Raw genomic sequence first — 23,524 nt, forward strand, 5'->3', positions numbered from 1 at the left:
GTCCAGGAATATACCAGACTGAGGAGGACATAACCAGCTCTTGGTGTTCCAGGAACCCCAGTTCACCTTAGCTTGGGCAGAGCACACCACTGTTTTTGAGTGGAGGGCTGAGGCCTCTGGACTTCAGTGAGTCCAGGAAATGGGGAATCCAGCCACCGTCAAGAAGTCAGATCCTGGAAGGGCTGCCAGAGAGATTTGGCCAGCTGAAAATCAGCAGCCTGGGTTGGCATCCCCCAGGCGGTCAGCCTGTCTTGATCCTGGCCCAACTGACCTTCACTTTCCCCAGCCAAGGGAACATGACTGCCCAGAGTGGGGATTCCTCCTCATTTCACTTGGTGCAGAGTGGATCGTGCCTAAGCTTCCCTCGCTGGGCCTGATTTACCAAACCAATAGCTCAAGCCACGACCATTGTCAGTCAGCTGCCAGGGCCCCTAGGCTAGTTCAGCCTGGGGTTGCAGCAAGGGGCAATTTGCCTACCAAGGCCAAGCAGTCCACCTTGCCAGCCACCCCTCAGCCTGCCACTGGCAGACCAAATCCCTCCTGGCTGGGCATATTACTCTGGCCAAGGTGGGCCCAATGCCAATTGATGCCAGCACCCACTTCCCAGCTGACCCCCATCACTGCCAGCACCACCAGTACCCACTTCAGAGCCACTTTTGATGGGAGCCCTGGGAAGCTAGTGTACTTCTTGAACTGCATCTGGTCCCACCTCGATCACTACAGAGGCCATTACCAGTCCAACCAAGAGATAATTTCGGCCATTGCCAACAACATGGAGGGTGAAGCAGCTGAGTGGATGGCTCAACTGCATGATGAAGGGGCTCCTGAACTTGAAGATGCTGATGAATTTCTGCAGCTACTGAGAACCCAGTCGAAGACACAACCCAGGGACAAAGGCAGAGGCTGAAATTAGAGACCTCAAGAGAAAAGGCCGTCCCACGAAGGAGTTAGTGTGGGAATTCAAAAGAATGGTAGGTACGCTGAGAGACTGGCTGGAACGCCTCCTTGTCCACCACTTAAGGAAGCCCTAGACCAAGACTCCTTCAAGCTTGCACCTTCTGAGGGGTCCCTGAGCACATACAGGAGTGTACCAGATGGCGGTGGCCATGGACCTCGAGATTCATCACACCAAAAAGCCACTCTGTACAAAAAGCCTAAACGAGTCCTGGGTCACCAAACCAGCACGAGGCAGCTAAAAGAGTCAAAACAGCCCCAATTGCGGACATTAAGCGCTTCAAGTGCAGCCAACGAGGCCACTGAGTGTCAGAGTGCCTGGCCCCAGCATCAGGCCCCCAGGTCCAGCAGGGCCTAAACAAAGAGGACCCTGAGCAAGCCAGCGGACAATGGGAGATTCACCCAGCAAGCTGTTGAGTTTCCTCCTCCCTCTGCCAAAGGGGGGGGGGAACTCTGGCTCAAGAAGCCCCCTCCGGTCCCTGCGAGTGACAGCAGTGAGGGCAGCGAAGACGACCCGATTGTAAGTGAGGCCATCTGTGGATAGTGGTGCCCAGGACAGGAGTCCAAGGGGACATAGAGGCCATCACAGACACTGGATGCACCAGATGCCTAATTAGCCTCCCTACTGTCCAGAAGCTAGGGATAAGCACAGTGCCCCTGGCACGCCCCACATGCTTCAAGCAAGTCAATAAGATATTAATAAGCAAAGCCCCAGCTACCCTATTCACCGAACCAATGAGGCACCAGAAATGACAGAATCGGTCATTCTGGGCCTAGCTTGGCTGGATAATTGGAGTCCCACCATCACATGGGAGGATGGCTATAGGAAATTAAAAATAGGAATGGGACCATCACTACCCTAGTGACAAGGCCCACACGAACCTGGAACTTGTGAGAAAGTTGCTGTTGATTTGCCACTGGGCTACCCACAAGTTCCCAAGGAATATCAGGATCTGGCTGATGTATTCAGCAAACAGGAAAGCAACACCCTTCCCCCTCACCAAGGGGTAGAATTTGTACCAGGAGCCAAGCTGCCCAAGCCAAAGATGTATTCCATGACCCCCAGGAAAATGGACGAGCTGAAAATGAAACATGGACATCGACACCAACCTAGCAAGGGGATTCATTCAGCCAGCCAAGTCTAGGGTGGCCACCTCGGTGCTCTTTAAAGAGAAGAAAGGTGGGTCGATGAGGCTCTGCATTGATTTTAGAGGAATTAACATGGTATGCATGGAAAACACCTACTCCCTGCCCTTGATGAAGGACATGCTAAGCCACTTGGCAAAGGGAAAGGCGTTCACCAAGCTAGACCTAAGAGAAGAGTACTACTGGGTGTGGATCAGAGAGGGAGATGAATGGAAGGTAGCCTTCAACTGCCCGTTATGCAGCTTCCAGTTTAAAGTAATGCCATTTGGATTACAGGGAGCCCCTATGGTCTTCATGCAATTGATTAACGAGGTGCTATATGAGCACCTTTACAAGGGTGTCTTAGTCTATCTAAATGACATTCACATGTTCAGTGAAACATTGGAAGAGCACATTAAACTAGTGCACCAGGTCTTGAAGAAACTCTTAGCGGCTAAACTATATGCAAAGCTGTCAAAATGCGAGTTTCACAAGGCCTCCCTAGACTACCTGGGCTACCGAGTGTCAAACGAGGGAATTGAAATGGACCCAGGAAAAGTAAAAGCGGTATTGAACTGGCAGCCCCCATGTACCCATAAGAAACTTCAGAGCTTCCTTGGGTTTGCCAACTTTTACAGGCAATTCATCGCTGCCTTTGCAGGAGGTGCCTCAAAATCACGACCTAGCCAGCCACTGGCTTGATCCCTAGACTACCAGCATGCTTTCAAAAAGCTGAAAAGACTATTAGCTGAGGAGCCTATCCTCAAGCACCCTGACCCCAAACAGCCATTCATGGTCCAGGTAGATGCCAATGACGTGGCCGTAGTGGCAATGCTGCTGCAAGTCAACACCAGAGCCAGCTACAATCCTGTGCTTACACTTCCAAAAAACTCACCAACACCGAAAGGTGGTGGGCAGTGTGGGAGAAAGAAGCATATGCAGTTCGATGGGCACTCCTCACCTGAAGACACTTCCTAGAGAGAAGCCGAATACCATTTGAAGTTTGAACTGATCACAAAAACCTAGAACCCTACCCCCCCCAAAAAACCTTTCTCCCAAACAAATATGCTGGATGCAGTACTTCAAACTGTTTAACTTTGAATTAAAATGCATCCTGGGGGAAGAACCTACTCTTTTATGCCTTTCCAAAAAAGCCACAGTTCAACAGCCGTCGTGAAGAAGTAATCCAGCCCACCATCCCTCCCTCTCAACCAGCAGCTCAAGCCACAACCAAAGGCCAAGCCAGATGCCAAGACACCCCCGGAGGAGACCCAATGGCAGACCTTGAAAGCAGTTATTTGGACAGATCCATAGTTTAACGACAAGGATGCCCTGACCTCAAGGACGGACTAGCCTGGAAGAGGGCCAAGTCCCTCCAGCTTGAGACTTCAAATCCTGCAGCGCAGTCATGACTCCAAGGTTGCCGGACATTTTGGTTATTTAAAAACTGTGCATCCTAACCAGAAGGCAATTTTGGTGCTCTAAGATGAAAACAGATGTGGAGAACTATGTGAAGTGAGTTTGCTATTGAAGTATAGGTAACATACAGATTTCAATCTATTTCTCTCAAATATCACCAAAGCCGACTTTATAAATTGAACTTAACGTAGACCAGATTCTTAAGTATTGATGTTATTTTGGCTAAGAATGGATCAAGATAACTCTTCGGGATTCTTTAGATTGACTTTGATGCCCAATTCTCAGCTAGGGCATAAAATATTTTCCCCATCTCAGATTGCTCCACTTGTAATTTTTATAAAGCATAGTAAAATAAAATAAAGAAAATAAAATAAAGCATAGTAATTTATGCTAGAGATATATCCAACTTAGATTTTTACTATGTGTATCTCAAAGTTCAAAACATTCTCAAGGAATGTTCAAAAGAAAGTTCAAAACATTCCTAAAGATCCATCTCATCCTGGGCACCCTTTTTTTTGAACTCTTACCATCTGGCAGATGGTACAGGATAATAAAAACAAGGACAAATAGGCTGAAAAACAGTTTCTATTGAATTGTATTGTATAGTGCAATATTAATGCAATATCAGGGGTTTTCAATTCAATGTATATAATGTGAATGATGTGTGTTTGTGTTTATTTTCATAGTCATAATGTACATTGAAGATGGTATTTAATTTCGTTGTGCGAGGTGCAATGACAAGATAAACTAAACCAAACTTACTGAGTTACCTTTGAAGATACTTTAGCTCAGGAAGAATATGGAACCAAAAACAATACAAGATTGCTGTGAGATCAGTAGCGATTCTCATATGAAACACATAATAGAAATCAGGTTGGTCTCCCCACCATAATAATTTGACACAGGGAAAGAAAAGAGAAAACTGAATTGTACGACTAAAAGCCCACAGGACCTAATTCCAAAACCAAGTCAAGAGCACCCTTTTCATTCAAATTGTAATCATACTTCAAGAGCAAGCAATGCATCGTTTCTTCCACTGTCATATAAAAGTAGCTTGACCAAATACTTAAAAATAGGCTATAGGATTTTCCTACCTTACACAGTTCACTATTTAACTGAGTTCCAGTAGATATATTAGTTTGTGATGATTGTTCTTTTCCTCTTTCCATTGTTGTTGAAAGTTTCTACAAACATTAGACATATAAAAACATCCAGTTATTTAAAAAACATAAGCACTTTAAACTCTTATTTTGGTTTTATATTTTAAAAAAGCAGCAACCAGGACTATAGCTTCAGATAGTCACACAATAATGGTAGGTATCATCTTGGAAATTAGAAAAATAGCATTTTGGTATACTGCATAGAGGAGAGAAAATAAGCTATGCAAACTGAATTAAATCTTACATTAAAAAAAATTCCCATGCTAACAAATATGGTGGGAATATCGGGAAGTATTTGAAATAGTCACCCTTTTCAAAAAAATAAATTAGATTCCATCTTTATGCAATGGACTTTTATGAGACAATTATGAGATCAGTAAATTCATAGTATTTTATTTATAAACCCACATTCATTTTTTAAAAATAAAGTTTTAAAAATAAATAAAATAACACAGGTTTCAATTTTATGGATTAAAACCACTGCCAAGGCAGCAAGCTGATTGTTTTTAATCAAATTGATTTTAAAAAAATTCTACATAAAACCACATTCTATACACCAGTAAGAATCCACTGAACTTATCAATACATTTTATCATCATATCACCCAAACCCATTATTTAAGCTACATTTTTTCATTAATTCATTCATCATATCACCTAATCATAAACTGAGGTAACTTAGAATAATTGCAACAGTATATAAAATACAACACATGAAAAAAATCAATTGATTTTAAATCTGATTCAAAATTAAAATAGGTGGAAGTCTGGCAATATATCTCAAGCTATATTTAGGCTTGTGGTCTAGGTGCTCCTTGCCCACAATACAAAGAATAAAAATGTGCTGCTTGGATATATCTGTTTCCCCTGATTTGAAGAAATTGTGGTCTGCTATGATTTGGAAGTAAGAAAGAAAACTATTTCTTAATCACCATTTTAGATCTGATCGGAAAAACTGATAGTTTCAGACCAGATCAGAAGATTACTGAGAATGAAACTTTACTGCTCACCAGGGTTTCAATCAAAGAATCCTTTTCTCTTAGCTGTTCTTGCAGTAATTCCAGTTTGTGCTTCCATTCCTCCATTTCAATGTTCAATTTACTGATTTCTTCTGATTGAACACCATTCATCTGAGCCATATCACTGTGGGAACTATGATGCTGATTGTCTTTTCCTATTAAGCAGATTAAACAGAAATTCCAGGATAAAATAGAAAATAATACAGGACAAATAAATACATCATGGGGAATGATATTTAATATTGTTCTAAACATTTCACTTCTTAAACTTCTTAAGCTTTCCTTGAGGCAAACCTTTGATATATTGCTATTTTATGTAACTTATTTTACTGGCCAGTATCTGGTAATTGCTGAAATGCTTAGAAATGTACTAAAAGGGGGAGAGGGGAGACAGAGATAGTCTGGTTCTCTAAGATACTTCTCTAAGAGCTTAACTGGATGTGGATATATAGACTCTTACGACTATTTATATATAATATGAATAAAAGGTTAATACACAAGAGTTGGATGACAAAGATATTTTGGTATATCAAATGTATTACCTGATCAATTGAATGTTAGAAACTAAGATGAAGGCAAAGAAAAAAATTAAAGGAAAAGATGCCTTCTTTTCAAGCTCATCATTGGGTAATAATATTCCTGCAGTTTTCTTGGCAGGATTACAAAAATCAGATGGCACTGTCTTCTGTAAAAATGCTTTTTATTTTCCCTGTAAAACCTACAGGGAATTGTCAAGTGTTTCCCCATCTTTAGACTAATTAAGCTCAACCCTGCTTAGGTTTTGAGACTGAACAATGTTAGGTAAAATATCACTGTCTGCGGACAGTGAAATATAAACGAGAAATTTCTTGGCTTCTAAAGCAAATGGGGAGGGATGGCACTGTGATCCTAACTGGTGCTATTAGTTAAAGCAACTGTTTAATCCATTTATTTAAATTTTTGTTTCTATCACTATATCTCCCTTTGGTTTTTTGGGTTTCTTGAAAAAAATATTCCCACTCTATAGTTGATAATCTTGATGAAACTCTGAGATTGACTCCAGGTAGTTAAATAGTCCATTGTCAATGATTAATGCCAATTCACTACATTGTTGAAAGTATATGCAACACAATGCAATTTAAAATCCCATTGCCTGCAAGTTATTCCTCAGGAAAACTATATAAAGTACTATTTGCATTATTACCTAGCTGTATTTTAAGGAGGTTATATTGGTCCTTGTGTTGCTGGATTTGTGAAACTTGTTGCGTAACTGTTGTCTGCAACTGTTCATTTTGAATTTTAAATGATTCTATTTGTTTCTTCAATTCCTCAAGCTCCTGGTCCTTTAAAATAAAATAAAAAGAAACGAAGTTAAGTTTGCATCCATTTCTTTAACATAGATCTACTGTCTAATTATGTCTGGGATCTTGAATCTTTTATCAGATTTCTAACTGAGATGCTAACCGACCAACTCTATTTGATTAGTGCAATATAGATAAAAATAGTTTTGGGGATTCTCTGGAACATGATAAGATAAAAAATGTATCAAGGACTAAACTATTCTACTTCTACCATTTACAGGTATTCCTTGACTTAAGATGTAGCAACTGTTTATAGCAGCACTAAAAAAACAACTTACAATTTGTCCTCATACTTATGTCTGTTGCATGATCTCTGTGATCATGGGAAGGAAATTCACATGCTTGGTAATTGGCATGTATTTATGACAATTCAAGTGTCCTTGAGTCACATAATCCCCATATACTATCTTCCCAGCTAGTTTCTGACAAGCATAGTCAATGGGGGAAGCCAGAATTGTTTAACAACTACCATTATTCACTTAATGAATGAGGCAAAATAGGTCATAAATTCAGACAGAGTCTGAATTTTAGTGATAGATGTTCTAGCCCAATTGTAGTCATAAGTCAAGGTCTACCTATCTGTACAATAAGAGGTCAGGTCCCCTTTGTGTCAAGAGAATATTCCAAAAAGTAATTCCGGAAAGAGTTTAGAAGATCTAAAGGGTCCTCACTTACTGATCACAATTGGGACCGGCAACTTCATCACTAAATGACATTTTCATAAAGTGAAAAATCATACAATCACTCCTTATTTAGAATGGCAGTTTGTGAGTTCCAGCTGTAATCCTTAAGCAAATCACCAAGGGTTGTTAAGTGTGATGCCACATGACAGTGACTTGCAAATCCCACCAGCTTTGATTTTGCCAGCTGTGAAGATTGTAAATAGCAATCATAACCACAGAATGCTGTAAATATCATAAATGTGCAGGTTGTCAAGTACTGGAATCCTGATCACCTGCCTGAGAGGACCATGGGGGCAGTCACAACTTGGTAGACTGGTTTTAAGTCTTCCATATTCAGTAGTGTCATAATTTTGAACAGTCACTGAATGAGTGGTCAGTAAATAAGAGTCATCTATAATATCTTTCAATTTTGAGTAACGAATTTGACTAATTTATATGTTAAAGCTATTTTTTTAATCTTAACAATGTAACTAGTGGTTGCAATTCTTATCTAGTATTAAATGGAATTTAGGTGATGCTTTTTATAGCAGCGATGTATTATACATATAAGACTACGAATTGTATAGGTAGTTTGGTGTAGTGGTTAAGATGCTAGAAATCAGAAGACTGTGAGTTCTAGACATGCCTTAGACGTGAGAGACAGTTGAGTAACTTTGGGCCAGTTACTCTCACCCAGCCTACCATGCAAGATTATTGTTGGAAGAATAGAGGAAAGGAGTATCAGGTATGTTTCCTATGTTAAATTATATATAAAACAAGAGGGATTAAAGTCTAACAATAACAAGAACAACCATGGCCATCCTGATGGAGGGCAAAACAACAGACTGCATAACGAAATAATGGAGGAAGAGATATTTATTAAAGTAGAACATCAATTAAATCTGAATGGAATTTATACATGTATATTTTATATATATTTACCTGCTTATAATTTGGGAACAGTTTTTGCATTATTTTACAAAATTTACACATTTTATGCATTAGTAAATAGCAAATGAGATTTTACTGTATGGACAGTGTATGGACAGATTTTATTCCATACCGTGACAAGATTTATTAAATTGAGTTATTTGATGCTATTTAATATACAATTTTACAACATGCCACTTCATTTTTGGATATGTATGAGTTAAACTTCTCTTCCCCCATGCTCAATACAAATCAATAATTCCATTTTTTAATTAACAGATGCTATAATTTTAAATAAATTTTAATATAATGTGTAACTTGGGCTTAAGATATACCTCTTTAAATATGCATAATATTCCTGAGATTAAATGCAATTCACTTAAAACAAAATACATTATTTACCTGTACTCTAATGACATTTTTATAATGTGTCACTATGTTGTCATGCTGTTCTAAAGTTTTTTTCACTTCTTCTTCCTTTTTATCTTCTTCACTTGACTTATAAACTGCCTTTGTTATAATTCCTGTGAAATGATTATTTATAATATTAGACAATTTAAGTGAAATGTAGCATTCTAGATGACTTATAGTTTAGAGGGTGCCTGATCATTAACTTGATAATGACTATTCAATATTTCTCAATCACTCAGATTTTTTTCTTTACCAGGCTAAAAACATTCTTATCCGATAATGCTGTCACTTTAAAATGGAAAAAAAAAGTTTGATTAAAAATGTTCAATAAACAATGGATCAGGAAACACTTCTGTCATACCGTGGGTTAACCAAAACTGTTGCAATGTTTAAACCCTCCACCCCCAATTTCCCACTGAGCTTAACACTCAACAATTGTTTTACATTTAAATGAGTTCAATAAATACTAGTGCAATAGTACACCACAAGCATAATACGTATACTCTGATTTCTGTGGAGAAATATGAAAGCCTCAGAAAGAACAAACCATTTTTTTTCTCAAGCCTTCTGCCCCAAACTGAAAATAAAATGAAAACAATACACAAAATATGCATTTGAAGAAAATTGCTGTTTCAAAATATTCATATCAAATCATGAATTAGCAAATATGCAAAATATTTATCTCAATACAAGTGAAAATTAAATTTTCAGAAGTCCATGAAAAACTGAAGCAGAAGAAGCAGAGCCTGCTAAGGAACCCAGAAAATGAGAAGGGGAGTTGTTTCATGTGGCAATATTTGAATTCTGAGCTCTCTCCTCTTCTCTACTTGGTTTTCAGGTGGTTTTTTTTTTTTTTTGAAAAATTAATCTTCTATATGTATCTATAATGTATAATTTTACTTTATTCTGCCACAAAGTAAATGGCTTCTTCCTCCTTTCCCAAAATTAATTTTTTGCTAGCCTGATGGTCCTAAGCAGGTAAAAATGAATGAAGAGATGCTAGATTTCATTGTTTTCACAAATCTACGCCTCCATTAGTTACGAACTTTTTAAAAATTAAATTAATATACTTTGCTTAATACATTTTCTCTACAAGAGGCAATAATAAAGGCTGTAAATGTATAATTTTTCTGTTATTTTTTCTCTAAATTTTCATAACTTTTTCATCAGAAATTGTGTATCTTTAATCTATATAAAATTATTGATTTTTATGGCACAAGATTTAAAAAAAACTGCTGGTAAAATGTACTTTCTCCTTTTTCAAATGTAATACTTCAAGAAATAAACAAATAAAATCAGGAGAAATGATGTAACAAGTCTCACCTTCCAGTTCTTTCACCAGCTTTGTAAATTCATGATCAAACATCATATGATCAGGACTAGAAAAGTTTGGCTGTGGTTTCTGAGCTGCTCGGGAATAGAATTCATGTTTGCTAATAAATCCCAATTTCTCAATAAAAATTTCCTTTCCAATCCTTTTCTCTATAAGCTGCTTTAGTTTTTCTCTAAAGGGGAAACAAAATTATGTAATAATTCTAGCTGAAAAAAAATCCTTTTTATCCCTGCCCCTCAAAACCTTATAATTCTCTTTAATAAATAGAGGATGGGGAAAAACAAGACTACCAAGTAAATAGTATGCAATAAGCCAAAATGATGAGGAAGAAAAAAGGATGCCTCCAGAACTTGTAGAGAAATCAATTTCAGCGTGAAATAAATTGAGACAAATTACAAAAAAAAATCAAAAAATCAAGCAATTTCAGAATATTGGAAACAATGAGAAGACAGACTAAGTGATAGTTTAAAAAAAATAGTTGTTTTATTTTGTTTTTTCATGCCAACAGTATTCTTAAATATCATTGGAGAAACTCAGTCTCTAATTTCAAATGACATTTTTTCAGTTTCAAACCTTTGGGGCCATAAAGTCTATAATAATAATAAAAAATCATGTATTTGCCTTAATTTATATGGAAAGCTCACCTATTCACTACTACAGTATTTACAATGCAAAATATAGTAAATGAAATATGAATGCGAATACACTCACTTTTTATAATTCTCAAGTGAATTGTCATTGTAATAAATGGAGATTCCTAGTAATAGAGCGCACAATCCTTGAACCAGCTGCTCCTCTTCTCCAAGGTTTTCTGCTATTTGTCCTGTTAGCTACATATTTGGCTAAGGATGCTACAGACTCAAATCCTTTCTTTGCATCACACTTTAGAGTAAAAAAGGTAACAATTTCCTTGATTTATTTTGACTGAATGGCCATGTCAATGCAGATATCTTAACATCAATTTATTTGTTCGTTCGTTTGTTAATTTATTCAATTTCTATGGCCATCCTCTCATTCAATGACTCCATACCAATACCAAGTGGCTTGCTACTGCCTTCTTTCATAAAACTTACTGATTTACCAACCTGGCTACAGCTTTTGGACTTCCTGGGAGCCTCTTCTCTTAATTATAACTTAACTTTTCACCATCAGCTTGTCTTGAGCCAGGTTTTTATCTTAATAACTTAACTGCAAAACAATCAGTTGTTTATTCATTTAATTAAAGCAAATTTAATGAAACATAGTTATCATATTATAACAGAAACATCAGCATGCCAATTTTTACAGAGGAAAGTGAAAATCTATTTATGAGCATAATGTGAGATATTTTAATAATTTAATATTATTGTACCCTATGACTATCAATAAACGTTGTACCTTATGATTCTTGACTCTTGACGAATGTATCTTTTCTTTTATGTATACCGACAGTATTTACACCAAGACAAATTCCTCGTGTGTCCAATCACACTTGGCCAATAAAGTATTTTATTCTATTCTATAAATCTCAAAATTGCAAACATTTGCTACATCCTTGAAAGAAACATTTCTTTTAATGTATTGTCATTTCTGTCCTTCAGCTGAAACTCTATATAATTACTACAGTGAACTATTAAATTGTAATTATTTTAAAAGGATACAAATGGAATATTTGCTGAATTGTGAAGAAAATGTGTGACAGCGATGGGGCAATTGCTTAGCCATGTGCAAAGCAGCATCAATAATCCAACTCTTGTCTGCACTTTGCTTCCCTAGAAAAAATGAAAACAAATGTTATCTCTGTTTGCATCACTTTTATATCTTGCCTCTTATTTTTCATAATTTTCAAGGTCAACAATCAATCAATCAAACCATTCGCTAAAAGTGAGGGATGCACAGGCCTAGGGGAAACCTGAAATACAATAAATTTTCAGGGGGGGAAAATCGGAACAAAATACCAAGGCAGCCTGATGAGAACTATGCATCCTTAGTATTCGCAATTGGAAAAGAAAATTATTGTGAAGAGTGGGCTATGGAAAAGAAAATTATTGTGAAGAGTGGGCTAGGGATTATTGCTATCAGCTAGAAAAGGAGGCTGGACGAAAGTGAATCTTGACTTTATTATGTAGTAGCAATCCTATCTGGCTTACTACACCACTTTTATGATAGGCAAACTAATGACCAAACACATATTGGTATGATTCTGTGAATGCTACAGTTCAGTCCACTCTGACAGGACCTCTCTCCTATTTTTGCCTTGCTCAAGCTTTCTATATAATTAAAAAGACAAGACCATATAATAATTTAATACTGCATTATTGAAATGTTATGTAATTGGCTCCTGAAACTTCTCAAGAAAACAACCAAGCTCAGAAAGCACCAAGAACTCCACACTAAAAGTAACACAAATCATTGCAGAATAATCTGATTTTAAAAAGGAAGATTATGAACCAAGGATGGATAGGGAACTGAATTACCAGATATATTACCAGTATACCCTTATTGTCTATTGCTATACTCTATCTGTAGTTGCACAAAATTTAGTTACATTATATGTACTAGCAGGCTGTCTATATCAAAGTAAAAAGATGAGAAGGAATTCATCTGGTCAATCGGAAAATTTATTTAAAAGGAATAGGTTTATTATGTAGATCCATATACAGAATTTATGGTAGAGCAAGACAAACTGTTTCAAGAGTAAAATTGGGCACAATTCACTTAACAATCACCTTGCTTAGCAATGGAAATTTTGGCCACAATTCTAGTCATAAGTTGAGCACTTGTACATGAGGACAAGTATGACATTATTTCCATTACTGAAACTTGGTGGGAGGAAACCCATGTCTGGAATGTACAAGTAGAGAGATTTAAATTGTTCAAAAGAAATAGACCTAATAAAAGAAGGAGTTGCATTATTTAAAAGAAATAACTACACCTACATAGAAATAAAAAAGGATGAAAATCTTCTTGAATGCATTTGGGTTAATATAAAAGGAAAAAGGAATGATATTGCCATATGTGTATACTACAGGACACCCAATCAATCAGAGGAAATAGACAAGTTTTGCTAATCACTTTGCTACAATGTGCAGGAAGCACAATAGAATAGCAATGGGGAATTTTAACTACCCCAACATCTATGGGGAGACAAATTCTGCACCAAGTGGAAGATCAAATGAGTTCTTGACAAACCTAGTAGACAACTTGTCACCCAAAAGGCAGAGGCAGACACTAGAGGTCAGCTGTACTGGACAATCTTTAGTAACAGAGATGAAATGACAGAAGAGATTGACGTTGCAGGAACTCTGGGGGAAAGTAACCATGTCATGTTAGAATTTAATATAACCCAGGCACATGCAAAGTCATATTAATGTTTTAGACTTTAGATTTTAACAAAATTAGAGAGTTTGAGAAGGCTTCCATGGATTAAAATTTCAAAGGGAAAAACAATTCAAGAATCTCTGAGAAATGAGAGTATAAAGCCCGGTCTGACAATATCACTGAGAAAGAAAAATAAAAGAGACCCCAGATGAAACTGGCATAGTTGCATAAGGAACTCTCTGATAAACTGAAAGACAGAAAGGAAAAGTCAGAAAAGTTAAAGTTCAGAACAAACTAAAACTTGCAAAAAGTTATTTTTAATCAACGTGTAAAAAGCAAGAAAAACGTCAAGGAAACAATCAGTCAATATTGGGAGAAGATTGCAAGTTGGCAATTGGCTGTAGGGAGAAATTGGAATTGCTTAATTTATTCTTTGCATGTCTTTCCACAAAGGAAAAAGATAATCCAACCTAATAATAATAGTACTGTAAAAGACAGATTAAGAATACAAGTCAAAATAGGCAAATAAATAAAACAAAAAACAAATAAGACAACATCTTTCTAGACAAGTTTAAATCACCAGGACCAGATGGAATTACATCCCAGGGTTCTGAAGAAGCAGGCAAATATGATCTTGGAACTACTGAACCATAACTTTAAAAAATCCAGGAGCATCGAGGAACTACCTGAGGACTGGAAAAGAACTGATGTGTTGATCTTCAAAAAAATGAAAAAAAATGAACTCAGGACATTTCAGACTAATCAGCATGACATCAATACCTGTGAAGATTCTGGAAGTTAATTAAGCGACATATCTGTAAACATCCAGAAACAAGCAAAGTTGTTACCAGAAGCCAACATGGGTTTGTCAAAAACTGATCATGCCAGCTAAACCTTACTGTATTCTTTGAAAAAGCGACTAAGTTACTGGACCAGCAAATTGCCGTGGACATAGTATACATGGATTTCAGTAAGGCATTTGACAACACAGACAAAAAACCTATTACTAAGTAAGATAGAAAAATGTAGGATAGACAGCATCTCCCCCAGATGAATTTGTAACTGGTTGATCAACCACATTCAATTTGTAGTCCTTAATGGAACGACATCTACATGGCAGGAATTACTCTTCAAATTGATCTTCCTAAACAATTTAGATGAAGGGGTAGAAAAGTAAGTCATCAAATCTACAGAGAACACCAAACTGAAGGGAATAGCCTTAAAATAGCCTTTGGAAGATAGGCTCAGGATCCAGAAGAATTTTGACAGATTTGAACAATAGATCCTACCCAACGAAATATAATTTGGTGGTGAGAAGAATAAGATGTTACATGTATTTCTTTTCTTAGGCAAGAAAAGCCAAATGCACAGGTTTAAGAGAGGTGATACCTGGCTCAACAGGAGTAATCATGAGAGGGATTTAGAAATTATAGTGGACAGCCAACTTAAATGTGAACCAGAAGTATGCCAAAGCTGCCAAAAAAGTCAACACAGTCCTAGGCTATATCAACAGAGGAATAGTATCAAGGTGACATCAGTGCTGGTATTTTACCGGTTCGGTCCGGTTCAGGCGAACTGGTAGTAAAAAATGCTACTGGTTCAGCTGAACCGATAGTAAAAAAAAATGCTACCAGTTTGGCAGAATAGGTATTTCCGATGATCAGCTGTGCCGCACAATTTATATTAGCTAGAAAGCAGGAAACCATCGGATTTCTTGCTTTCTAGCTAATATAAATCACACTGCACAGCTGATTCCCCCCCCCTTGCAGTTGTACTTACCTCGCCAGGAGGCTTCCCTGAGACCCAATAGGCAAAATAACAGGGTGCAGGAGGTTCTGCGAAAGGGGGTGGTGGAAACATCACCTAGTCATGCCCACCCAGTCACATGGCCACGCCTACAGAACCGGTAATAAAAAAAAATTGAATCCTATGATACTATATGAACAGTTTTAGTACTGCTTTATACTGCAGAGACCACCTTTTATAAGATCACACTTGGAATACTGCATCCAGTTTTACTCACCACAATATCAAAAAAGATGTTGCAAAAAAAGTGCAGAGAAGAGTAGTAAAATTAGAAAATCAGAAATGTCAGAAAGAAACTCAAAATTGTTCCCTTGATTCTGGTATAAAAGGGAGTAAAAAGAAATTCTATCAGGTTTTCAAAATTCTGTTACTATGGTCAACTGCAATAAAATGGACTTCTAGAATTTTTTTCTTTTTCTTTTGTGGTGACTGCTTCCTGATCTGATCTACTTTAATGGAATGACACCACCTAAAACTCGGGTTGACAACCTTTTGGACCTCAGGGAACTCATAAATTTAAATCCTGGGGACCACGAATATGAATTTTGATTGATAGTGGCTTGCTGACGTTGGTGGGGGTGGGGGAGAGATAGACAGACAGACAAACACACATACAAAAACATAGAGGTAGGGGTGGGATTCAAATTTCTTAACAACCAGTTCTGTGGGGATGGCCTAATTTGTGGGTGTGGCTTGGTGGTCATGTGACTGGCTGGGCATAGCTTGTATGTAAATATTATAAATATTTATATATATATTGAATTTTTTATTAAAAAAAGAGCAACCTTTACCCAAAATCAGGCAAAACAGGCAGGCAGATTGAGTTGCTCACAGAATTACAGATTCATTCAAGATCTATCTATCTGGCATCAGCTAGCTTAGTCTGCAACTGAATAACAGAACCTTCAGTCCTAAGATCTAAAGATTAGTTAGAAAGCAAGAAATCCAACGATTTCCTGCTTTCTAGCTAATCTAAATCTCCCGGCACAGCAGAACAGCTGATAGTCAGAAGAAAAAAAAAAGGGAAAAATAGCAACTTAGCAGATAAGTTTGCCAGGTAAGGAGTAAATGGGCGGGGAGGGTTCCCACGGGCTATGTGGGTGGCGCAGCCTTGTGTTCCCGCGCAGCCTGGATTAACTGCTTGGGGGGGTGCTCTGGATATGACATTTCTCTGTGGACCACCAAAATTTTCTCACAGACCACTAGTGGGCTGTGGCCCACTGGTTGGCGACCACTGACCTAAAACACTAGTATCATGCTGAGACAACTCAATGGAATAAATATAATTACTTCTAGGCAATATTTTTATCATTTACTTCTAAAGCCATTTGGAAGGTGAAAGGAAGATAAAAAGGCCTTCTATGGTTCTTTTTTATTTTATAGGTTATAGCTGCATTGTCCACTTGCTTTAAAAAGATGTAGCCACATGCTATCTTCATGCTTCCCTATGATCTGAAGCAATTTTTATAAAAAGAAAATGATTCTGTTAAGTTTAAAAGGTAAATGTTTCAATAGTTATACTCAATAAGGATTTCCGGTGGCACTTCTGTTGAGGACGGACAGAGACCGCGATCGTGTACGGCTTTGATCCATGCTTACCCTGTTGGAGGAGTCCCTATGGGACTGAACCATCAGACCCACCTTGGAGGGGTGGGGGAAGAGGGGGAGACCGCCAGCTGGTTTGAGGGGAGTTGCATCTCCCCTCCCTGGCTTGGTATACTCCCCTGGAAGACAGAAGCGGCAGTTTTAATGGCTGCCCTGAAGATGGGAAGCTACCGGGATCTAAATGTGTGCTGGAGAGGTGAAGTAGTGAGTGGCGTTTATCCAGACAAGAGAAGCTGAACCTTTTGTTTTAATAACCCCAAAAAACAGAAAGAAACCTTACGGTTTGTCGGCTTCGCTAGCGGCAGGGATTCGCGATACTACGCGATCCCTGCTGCGCTAGCCATTTTGGTGCCTCCGATCCGGACGGGTTTGGAGGCTAAGGCTGCCCTGCAGGGGCGGCTGAAGATAGGGGGGATCCGGAGAGGGGTTTGGGGGTGTTGCAGACCCCCTCCCCGGCCGGCAGAACCCCCTTTTCTCAAGACGGTGCAGCGGCGGTCCGTAATGGCCACCACAAAGAAGCCGGCAGCTGGGTAAGAATGTGCAGGAGGAAGAGGAGAAAGTTTTTTAAAGTGAAAGTTTTTCTTGGCTGACCCAGGACTTTAAGACACATTTAACATCCTGAAAATTATGGCTTTCTGAATGATACTTTCCAGAAGATAAAATAAGCGGCAATTTTGAGGTGCTGAAAAGGAAAGTTTACTCTCCTTCCCTATGGAATCAACAAATGGATATTGAGAAACCTGTCTTTTTATAGAAGGTAAAAACTTGCTTTCTGTGATAAGTGGGAAGGAGAGGACAAAATATATATATATATATATATATATATATATATATATATATATATATATATATATATATATATATATATATATATATTAGATCTTGTTGGAGGAGATGCCTTAAGGATTTGAAGACCGAAGTTATTGCAATAAGGCTTTAAAATACAGATTTGGTTTTTCTTTTTTTGATTGATATTACCCCAGGAAGAGAAAGTGAGAACTTTGTTTTGGCTTGGACTGATTGATGACTTTGGGATTTTGGGACTGTTCTAACTTTTGAAACATCTTGGTTGTTGTAAGAAGAAAGAGGAAAAAAAAGAAAAGAAGAGATTTATAATGGCTTTTTCTGTTGAGGAACTGAGAACAGAATATGAGCAAACAAAAAAAGATGGCAAGGATGCTGTAAAAGAAGCTTTTCTCTTTTTAGAAATGGCGCTTGCTATCTATCAACAAACACAACAACAGATGGAGGCAGAAGAAGAAGAAGAAGAAGAAGAAGAAGAAGAAGAAGAAGAAGAAGAAGAAGAAGAAGAAGAAGGAGAAGGAGAAGGAGAAGGAGAAGGAGAAGGAGAAGGAGAAGGAGAAGGAGAAGGAGAAGGAGAAGGAGAAGGAGAAGGAGAAGGAGAAGAAGAAGAAGAAGAAGAAGAAGAAGAAGAAGAAGAAGAAGAAGAAGAAGAAGAAGAAGAAGAAGAAGAAGAAGAAGAAGAAGCCATCTTTAATGAATCTCAAAATTTAATTAAGAAAGAAAGGAGAAAGAGAGGAAGGAAAATGAAGGACTTAAGATTTAAAAAAACACCCAAGAAAGAGAAAAATAAGATGCAAAATCAATATAATGTTAGAAAACAAAAGAAAAAAGGAACACAACAGAGAAGGGAAGCTAGCAAGGCAGAGGCTAGGAGAAGGGGTGTAGAAAGGCCTGGTGGGAGAAGAAAGAAAGGGAAAAGGTGGAGAAAAGCCACAAAGCTTTGAAACCAGATGGGAAAAGAGGAATCTTTTTAGGGACAAAGGGTAAAGTATAATTTCTTTAAAAAGATTCTGCAAGGTACATAAGATGGTACTGTAGCATTTGTATTAGAAATAGAAAATTAGAATGGTTTAAGAGTTAATAAGAGATTAAAATATTGAAATGTTTAGTAATGATTGATTTTAAAATCTAATAAAATATTAAAGGGAATGTTTAGAATATTGAGTTTTAATTAAAGAGTCTAATTGACTATGGTGTTGATGTTATTATAAACTTATTATTGTAGCATTTGTTTTTGGAAAAGACAATTGGAATGTTATAAGATTCAATATTTAGATTTATTATTTAACTATGTATTTAATCATTTTGGATTTATTATTTTTCTTTTTAAAAATTAGTAGATAGAATGTACCAAGCAGAATCAGATTGGGTATTAGGTGTTATTTTAAATGTTAATTTAGGGGGAAGATAGAAAGGCATCATACTCTGATTAGTGATTTCAGGAGAAATTCTTTTTCTTTTTTATTATAGGGAATGAGACAAATGGATAATAAAGAATGGACAAAAGATACAAATATAATGACTTAAATTAAAATGGATTAAATGAGATAGAATTAAGAAGAGTGAAATGTGTGGAGAAGCTAATATAGAAGATATAGAATGGTAAATAAAATAGGTAATGGCATGTAAGATGAGCATGAATATAATTGAAGTCCATGTAGAGAGAGGTATCTGGGGCCAAGTTACTTTCCTAAAAGATCTCTTATATTTTTGTGTGTTGTGTGTTTATGTATGTGGGAGAATTAATAAAACCTTGCAGGAATATAGAATGAGAATAATGGTAACCAAGTCAGAGAGAAATAGATGAAATAATAATGGTGAAATTGAATAAGAGTAAAGAGAAATAAAGAGAAACTGGATAAGAGATATTTGTATGCTCATATGGAAATGGTCTAAAATAGAACTATATTGTATAAAATAATGTTTTATTTCAGGGATCCCCAACCTTTTCGACGCCGCGCCCGGTTCCGACATCAGCTGGGCGCCTGCCCGGTATCAGCGTCAACTGGGCGCCGCCATCTTTATGACGAAACAGCGCTTCCGGTGGCGTCACGGGCGCTGTTGCTCATAAAAGATGGCGGCGCCAGCGCTTCTGGTGAGCTTTTTCGGGTAGAAATGGCTTTCTACCCGGAAAAGCTCACCGGAAGCGCTGGCGCCGCCATCTTTTTATGACGAAACAGCGCTTCCGGTGAGCTTTCCAAAAAAAAAGATGGCGGCGCCCAGCAACCAGCGGCCCGGTAAGGCTTGTTCCGCGGCCGCACGGTCCATGGACCGGCGGTTGGGGACCCCTGTTTTATTTGACTTGTAAAATTTATAATGGAAAGAGGTTCATGTATTTAATGGTTAATGATGGTTTGTTTGTCTTTAAAAATTAATAAAATTTGTTTTAAAAAAAACAACAACAGAAAGAAAGATTCCTCGCTTGAGAGTACAACAGTGGTGAATAGAAAACAAGAGGACAATATAAGGTAAATAAAAATCTGAACTCCAAAAGATCTATAATGGAACGGAATTGGGAATAATATACAGAATCTGGTATTAATTAGGCATTGGATAAAATGCTGAACTTGCTTGGAATTGATTATACTTTTTAAAAAAAGCAAATGGTTGAAATGCTTGAAGATTAACATTAATATAATTGAAAAAAAGGGAAAAAAAGAACTTTGAAAAGTGGAAGCGATATAGAGCACTACCTAATGGTACAAAGCATTTTTTTCTGGATAACTTTATGGAAAATTACTGGTTTGTTAAATGTGTGAATGAGAAAAGACATGAAATAAAAGACTTTAACATAACAAGAACCCCGGAAGCTTAAAGAAAAAGGGGGAGATTGCAGCAAGAGGACAATGGAAGGCAATATCTTGGGACTGTTGGGGGTTGACTGTGCAAAGGAAACAGAAGGACCAATAAGGAAAAGAGATATAAACAGAGTCTCTTGGCAAGGATTACAATTAACTTTAATAAAATAACGAATAACACGATTAAAAAATGGAAGAAGCAAGCAAATAATTTAAGTTGGAATTGCAAACTGTGAAAGAAATGATAAAAGAAAGAAGGGGTCTATTGGACACACTGGCAGAAGAAATAATGAAATTTATAGCAGAACAAAAAAATTCTAGAGTGGAGGAGCTAAAGGAAAAGGAAAACAGCCAAGATGTACATGAAGATTCAGAGACATTGCCAAAAGACACAAAAGGAACTAAAACTAAGACATTGACAACAGAAATAATAAATAAAAGAGAAAAAACTCCCAAGAGTAAGCAAAAGAAGAAGCTGTACAAGAAGAAATTTCAAAAAAGAGAAAAGGAAAGGTGGGGAGGAAAGATGGGGGACTGGCAGATGGAAATAAATGTAATATTAGAGGAAAAAAGAGGGAATGCCAGGAAAACTTAGCAAAGGGAAAGCTGGCTAAAACTAAGAGAAATGACAAGGTCGAGAGATTTAGAGATAAAGGTTAGATATAGCATAAAAGGGGGACACCACATGGGAATGTATCTTTGTATTTTTTATTAGATTGGGGAGATTTGAAGTTTATAACTTGCTGGGAATTACCTTAAGATTATTAGATAATTATAGATGAGAAAAATGAAGATGGAGTGAATGATATTAAGAGGGTTCTGTTGTTATTAATCCTTTCTTACACACACACGCACACACACACACACACACACACACACACACTAAAATATGCCAATAACTATTTAAATGATATTAGGAAAACAGAGAATATAATGACTTGGGTGAAAATCTGGTATTATGTTTAAAAAGTGTGAATTAGGGTTATATAAATGCTATAGGTTGAAATTGGTCAAAAGGAAGTAAAAAGGGAAATTAACTCTGCTTTTATTTTTATTTTTTCTTTGTGGTATCCATGAAATAGAAAATACAATTGATTATACAAAGGATATGAGAAAATAGAAAATATGATGAACTAGAAGGGATTATGTAGGAATGTAAAATATTTATAATGAATGAATTATATTATAATCAAAAGCAGGGGAATGAAAATTTATTAAAATTATATAGGTACATTTTGGAAACAAAGAAAAATATGAAATGATTATATGAATATCTCTGGAATAGATATAAGATATATTGTAGATGGGGGATATACCATGTGGATCCTAAATGTATTAATCTTACTTTACTTTTACTCATTTTTTTTTCATTGACTGTCTAATTATATATTGGTCTTGAGAAAGTTATAGATGTTAACAATACATAAGGTAACATAAAATAGGTGGTAAGCTAAAAATGGAAATATTAGGGGATAAAGAATTGAAAACATATGTGAGGATGAAATGATTTTGATACTGAATTAATGAATTGAAATATGAATGGGAAATTTATCTAACGATTAGTCGAGTGGATAATAATTTGAAGTGATATTAATTAAGAAAGTCGAAAGTGTAACTATGACTATGTATAAATATTGTAATCTGAAATCACGTTGCTCACATGAAGAGATGTGTAAAAAAAAACTTTGAAAAAAAGTTATACTCAATAAGAATATTTATATTTTTAAAATCTATTTTTGACTATTTTTATCTGGTTTTGATATAAAAAAAATCAAACAGTCTTTTTACTTTAATAGCTGATAGTTTTTATTAACAATAGATTTTGCAATTGTATTTTGTTAATTTTATTTTTATTTATATCTTTACTATTTACAAATAATGCAGCAAATATATCCAGCGTATCTTCCACCTCCTATTTTCTCCATATCAATAACCCTGTGAGGTGAGTTAGGCTGAGACAGACAGCCCTAAGGTCACCCACTGGCTTTCATGACTTACGGTCACTTGCTTTCTAGCCTGGCACTTTAATCACTAGACTAAAACAGCTTTCTGTTGTGTTCTTCTATTCCATTTATAACTTAAGCAAAAAAAAAAAATATGTAAAATCATTCAATATATAAATCTTATCCTGCATGGTCGACAGAAAATACTAATCAAGAAGAATGAATCACTTAATAAAACAAAATTTAATCTGAAAATAATTTAATTAAAGGTAGGATGAATACTATCTGAAATACCATGGTTTGGAAACACTTAGAATTTTTTTATCTTCTATCTGGCTATGAAAAGAAAGTAAGTACTCATTAAACTTTGTAGAAAACAAATACTGAATTTACGCTAAAAGAAGACAAAGAAGTCAAACTACATTTAGTACCCACTGGTTATGCAGGGACTCCTGGGAGAAAGAAAAAGCACCCATAACAACCATGTTTCCAATATCTGTCACCAAAACCACCAAGAGATAGACAGTTTGTTACTAGAAATAACACCAAGCAACAGGCACAAACTGTAAGTACAAAAAACCACCCTCAAACAATTAATTCATAAAACACAGCAAAGCTGAGATAGCAGATAGACCCTGCTACAATGAAAGGAACGCTTTGCGTTCATCAATACATACCCGTCTGTCGATCTTATCACCCTGTGAACCATACATTAAATATTATAAGGGAATGCTGCAGGATGTTAAAATCACAATACTGTACAGAGGTAAGTTGTTTTCGATTTTCATTAATCTGAACAGTTCTGCGGCTATGTATATGGATGACATAGAAGTGTACATATTTTTTTAAAAAGCTCAAGTTCCTTTTCAGAACAAATATTTTTGAATGAGATTAAAAATTAACACTGAAATTTGTT

At 36.6% G+C, this 23,524-nt stretch overlaps 1 protein-coding gene across 2 annotated transcripts in view; it reads right to left on the reverse strand.

The window, feature by feature from the left end:
• USO1 (USO1 vesicle transport factor) overlaps positions 1-23,524 on the reverse strand; it is a 64,778-nt gene that overhangs the window by 4,522 nt on the left and 36,732 nt on the right. Inside the window, exons 14-21 of one of the 2 annotated variants that reach the window (XM_026679890.2) lie at positions 23,286-23,306; positions 11,993-12,103; positions 11,064-11,182; positions 10,343-10,524; positions 9,011-9,132; positions 6,860-6,998; positions 5,668-5,831; positions 4,593-4,682 (exon numbers count right to left, since the gene is read on the reverse strand). In XM_026679890.2, the coding sequence (XP_026535675.1) occupies positions 4,593-4,682; positions 5,668-5,831; positions 6,860-6,998; positions 9,011-9,132; positions 10,343-10,524; positions 11,064-11,182; positions 11,993-12,103; positions 23,286-23,306 (948 nt within the window). The remainder of the gene's footprint in view (positions 1-4,592; positions 4,683-5,667; positions 5,832-6,859; positions 6,999-9,010; positions 9,133-10,342; positions 10,525-11,063; positions 11,183-11,992; positions 12,104-23,285; positions 23,307-23,524) is intronic. The other variant, XM_026679891.2, reaches the window with a different exon arrangement.

This window comes from Notechis scutatus, chromosome Z (assembly GCF_049901735.1).
Source record: "Notechis scutatus isolate UNSWTSFEM ecotype Mainland chromosome Z, rNotScu1.2, whole genome shotgun sequence".
Taxonomy (NCBI): domain Eukaryota; kingdom Metazoa; phylum Chordata; class Lepidosauria; order Squamata; family Elapidae; genus Notechis; species Notechis scutatus.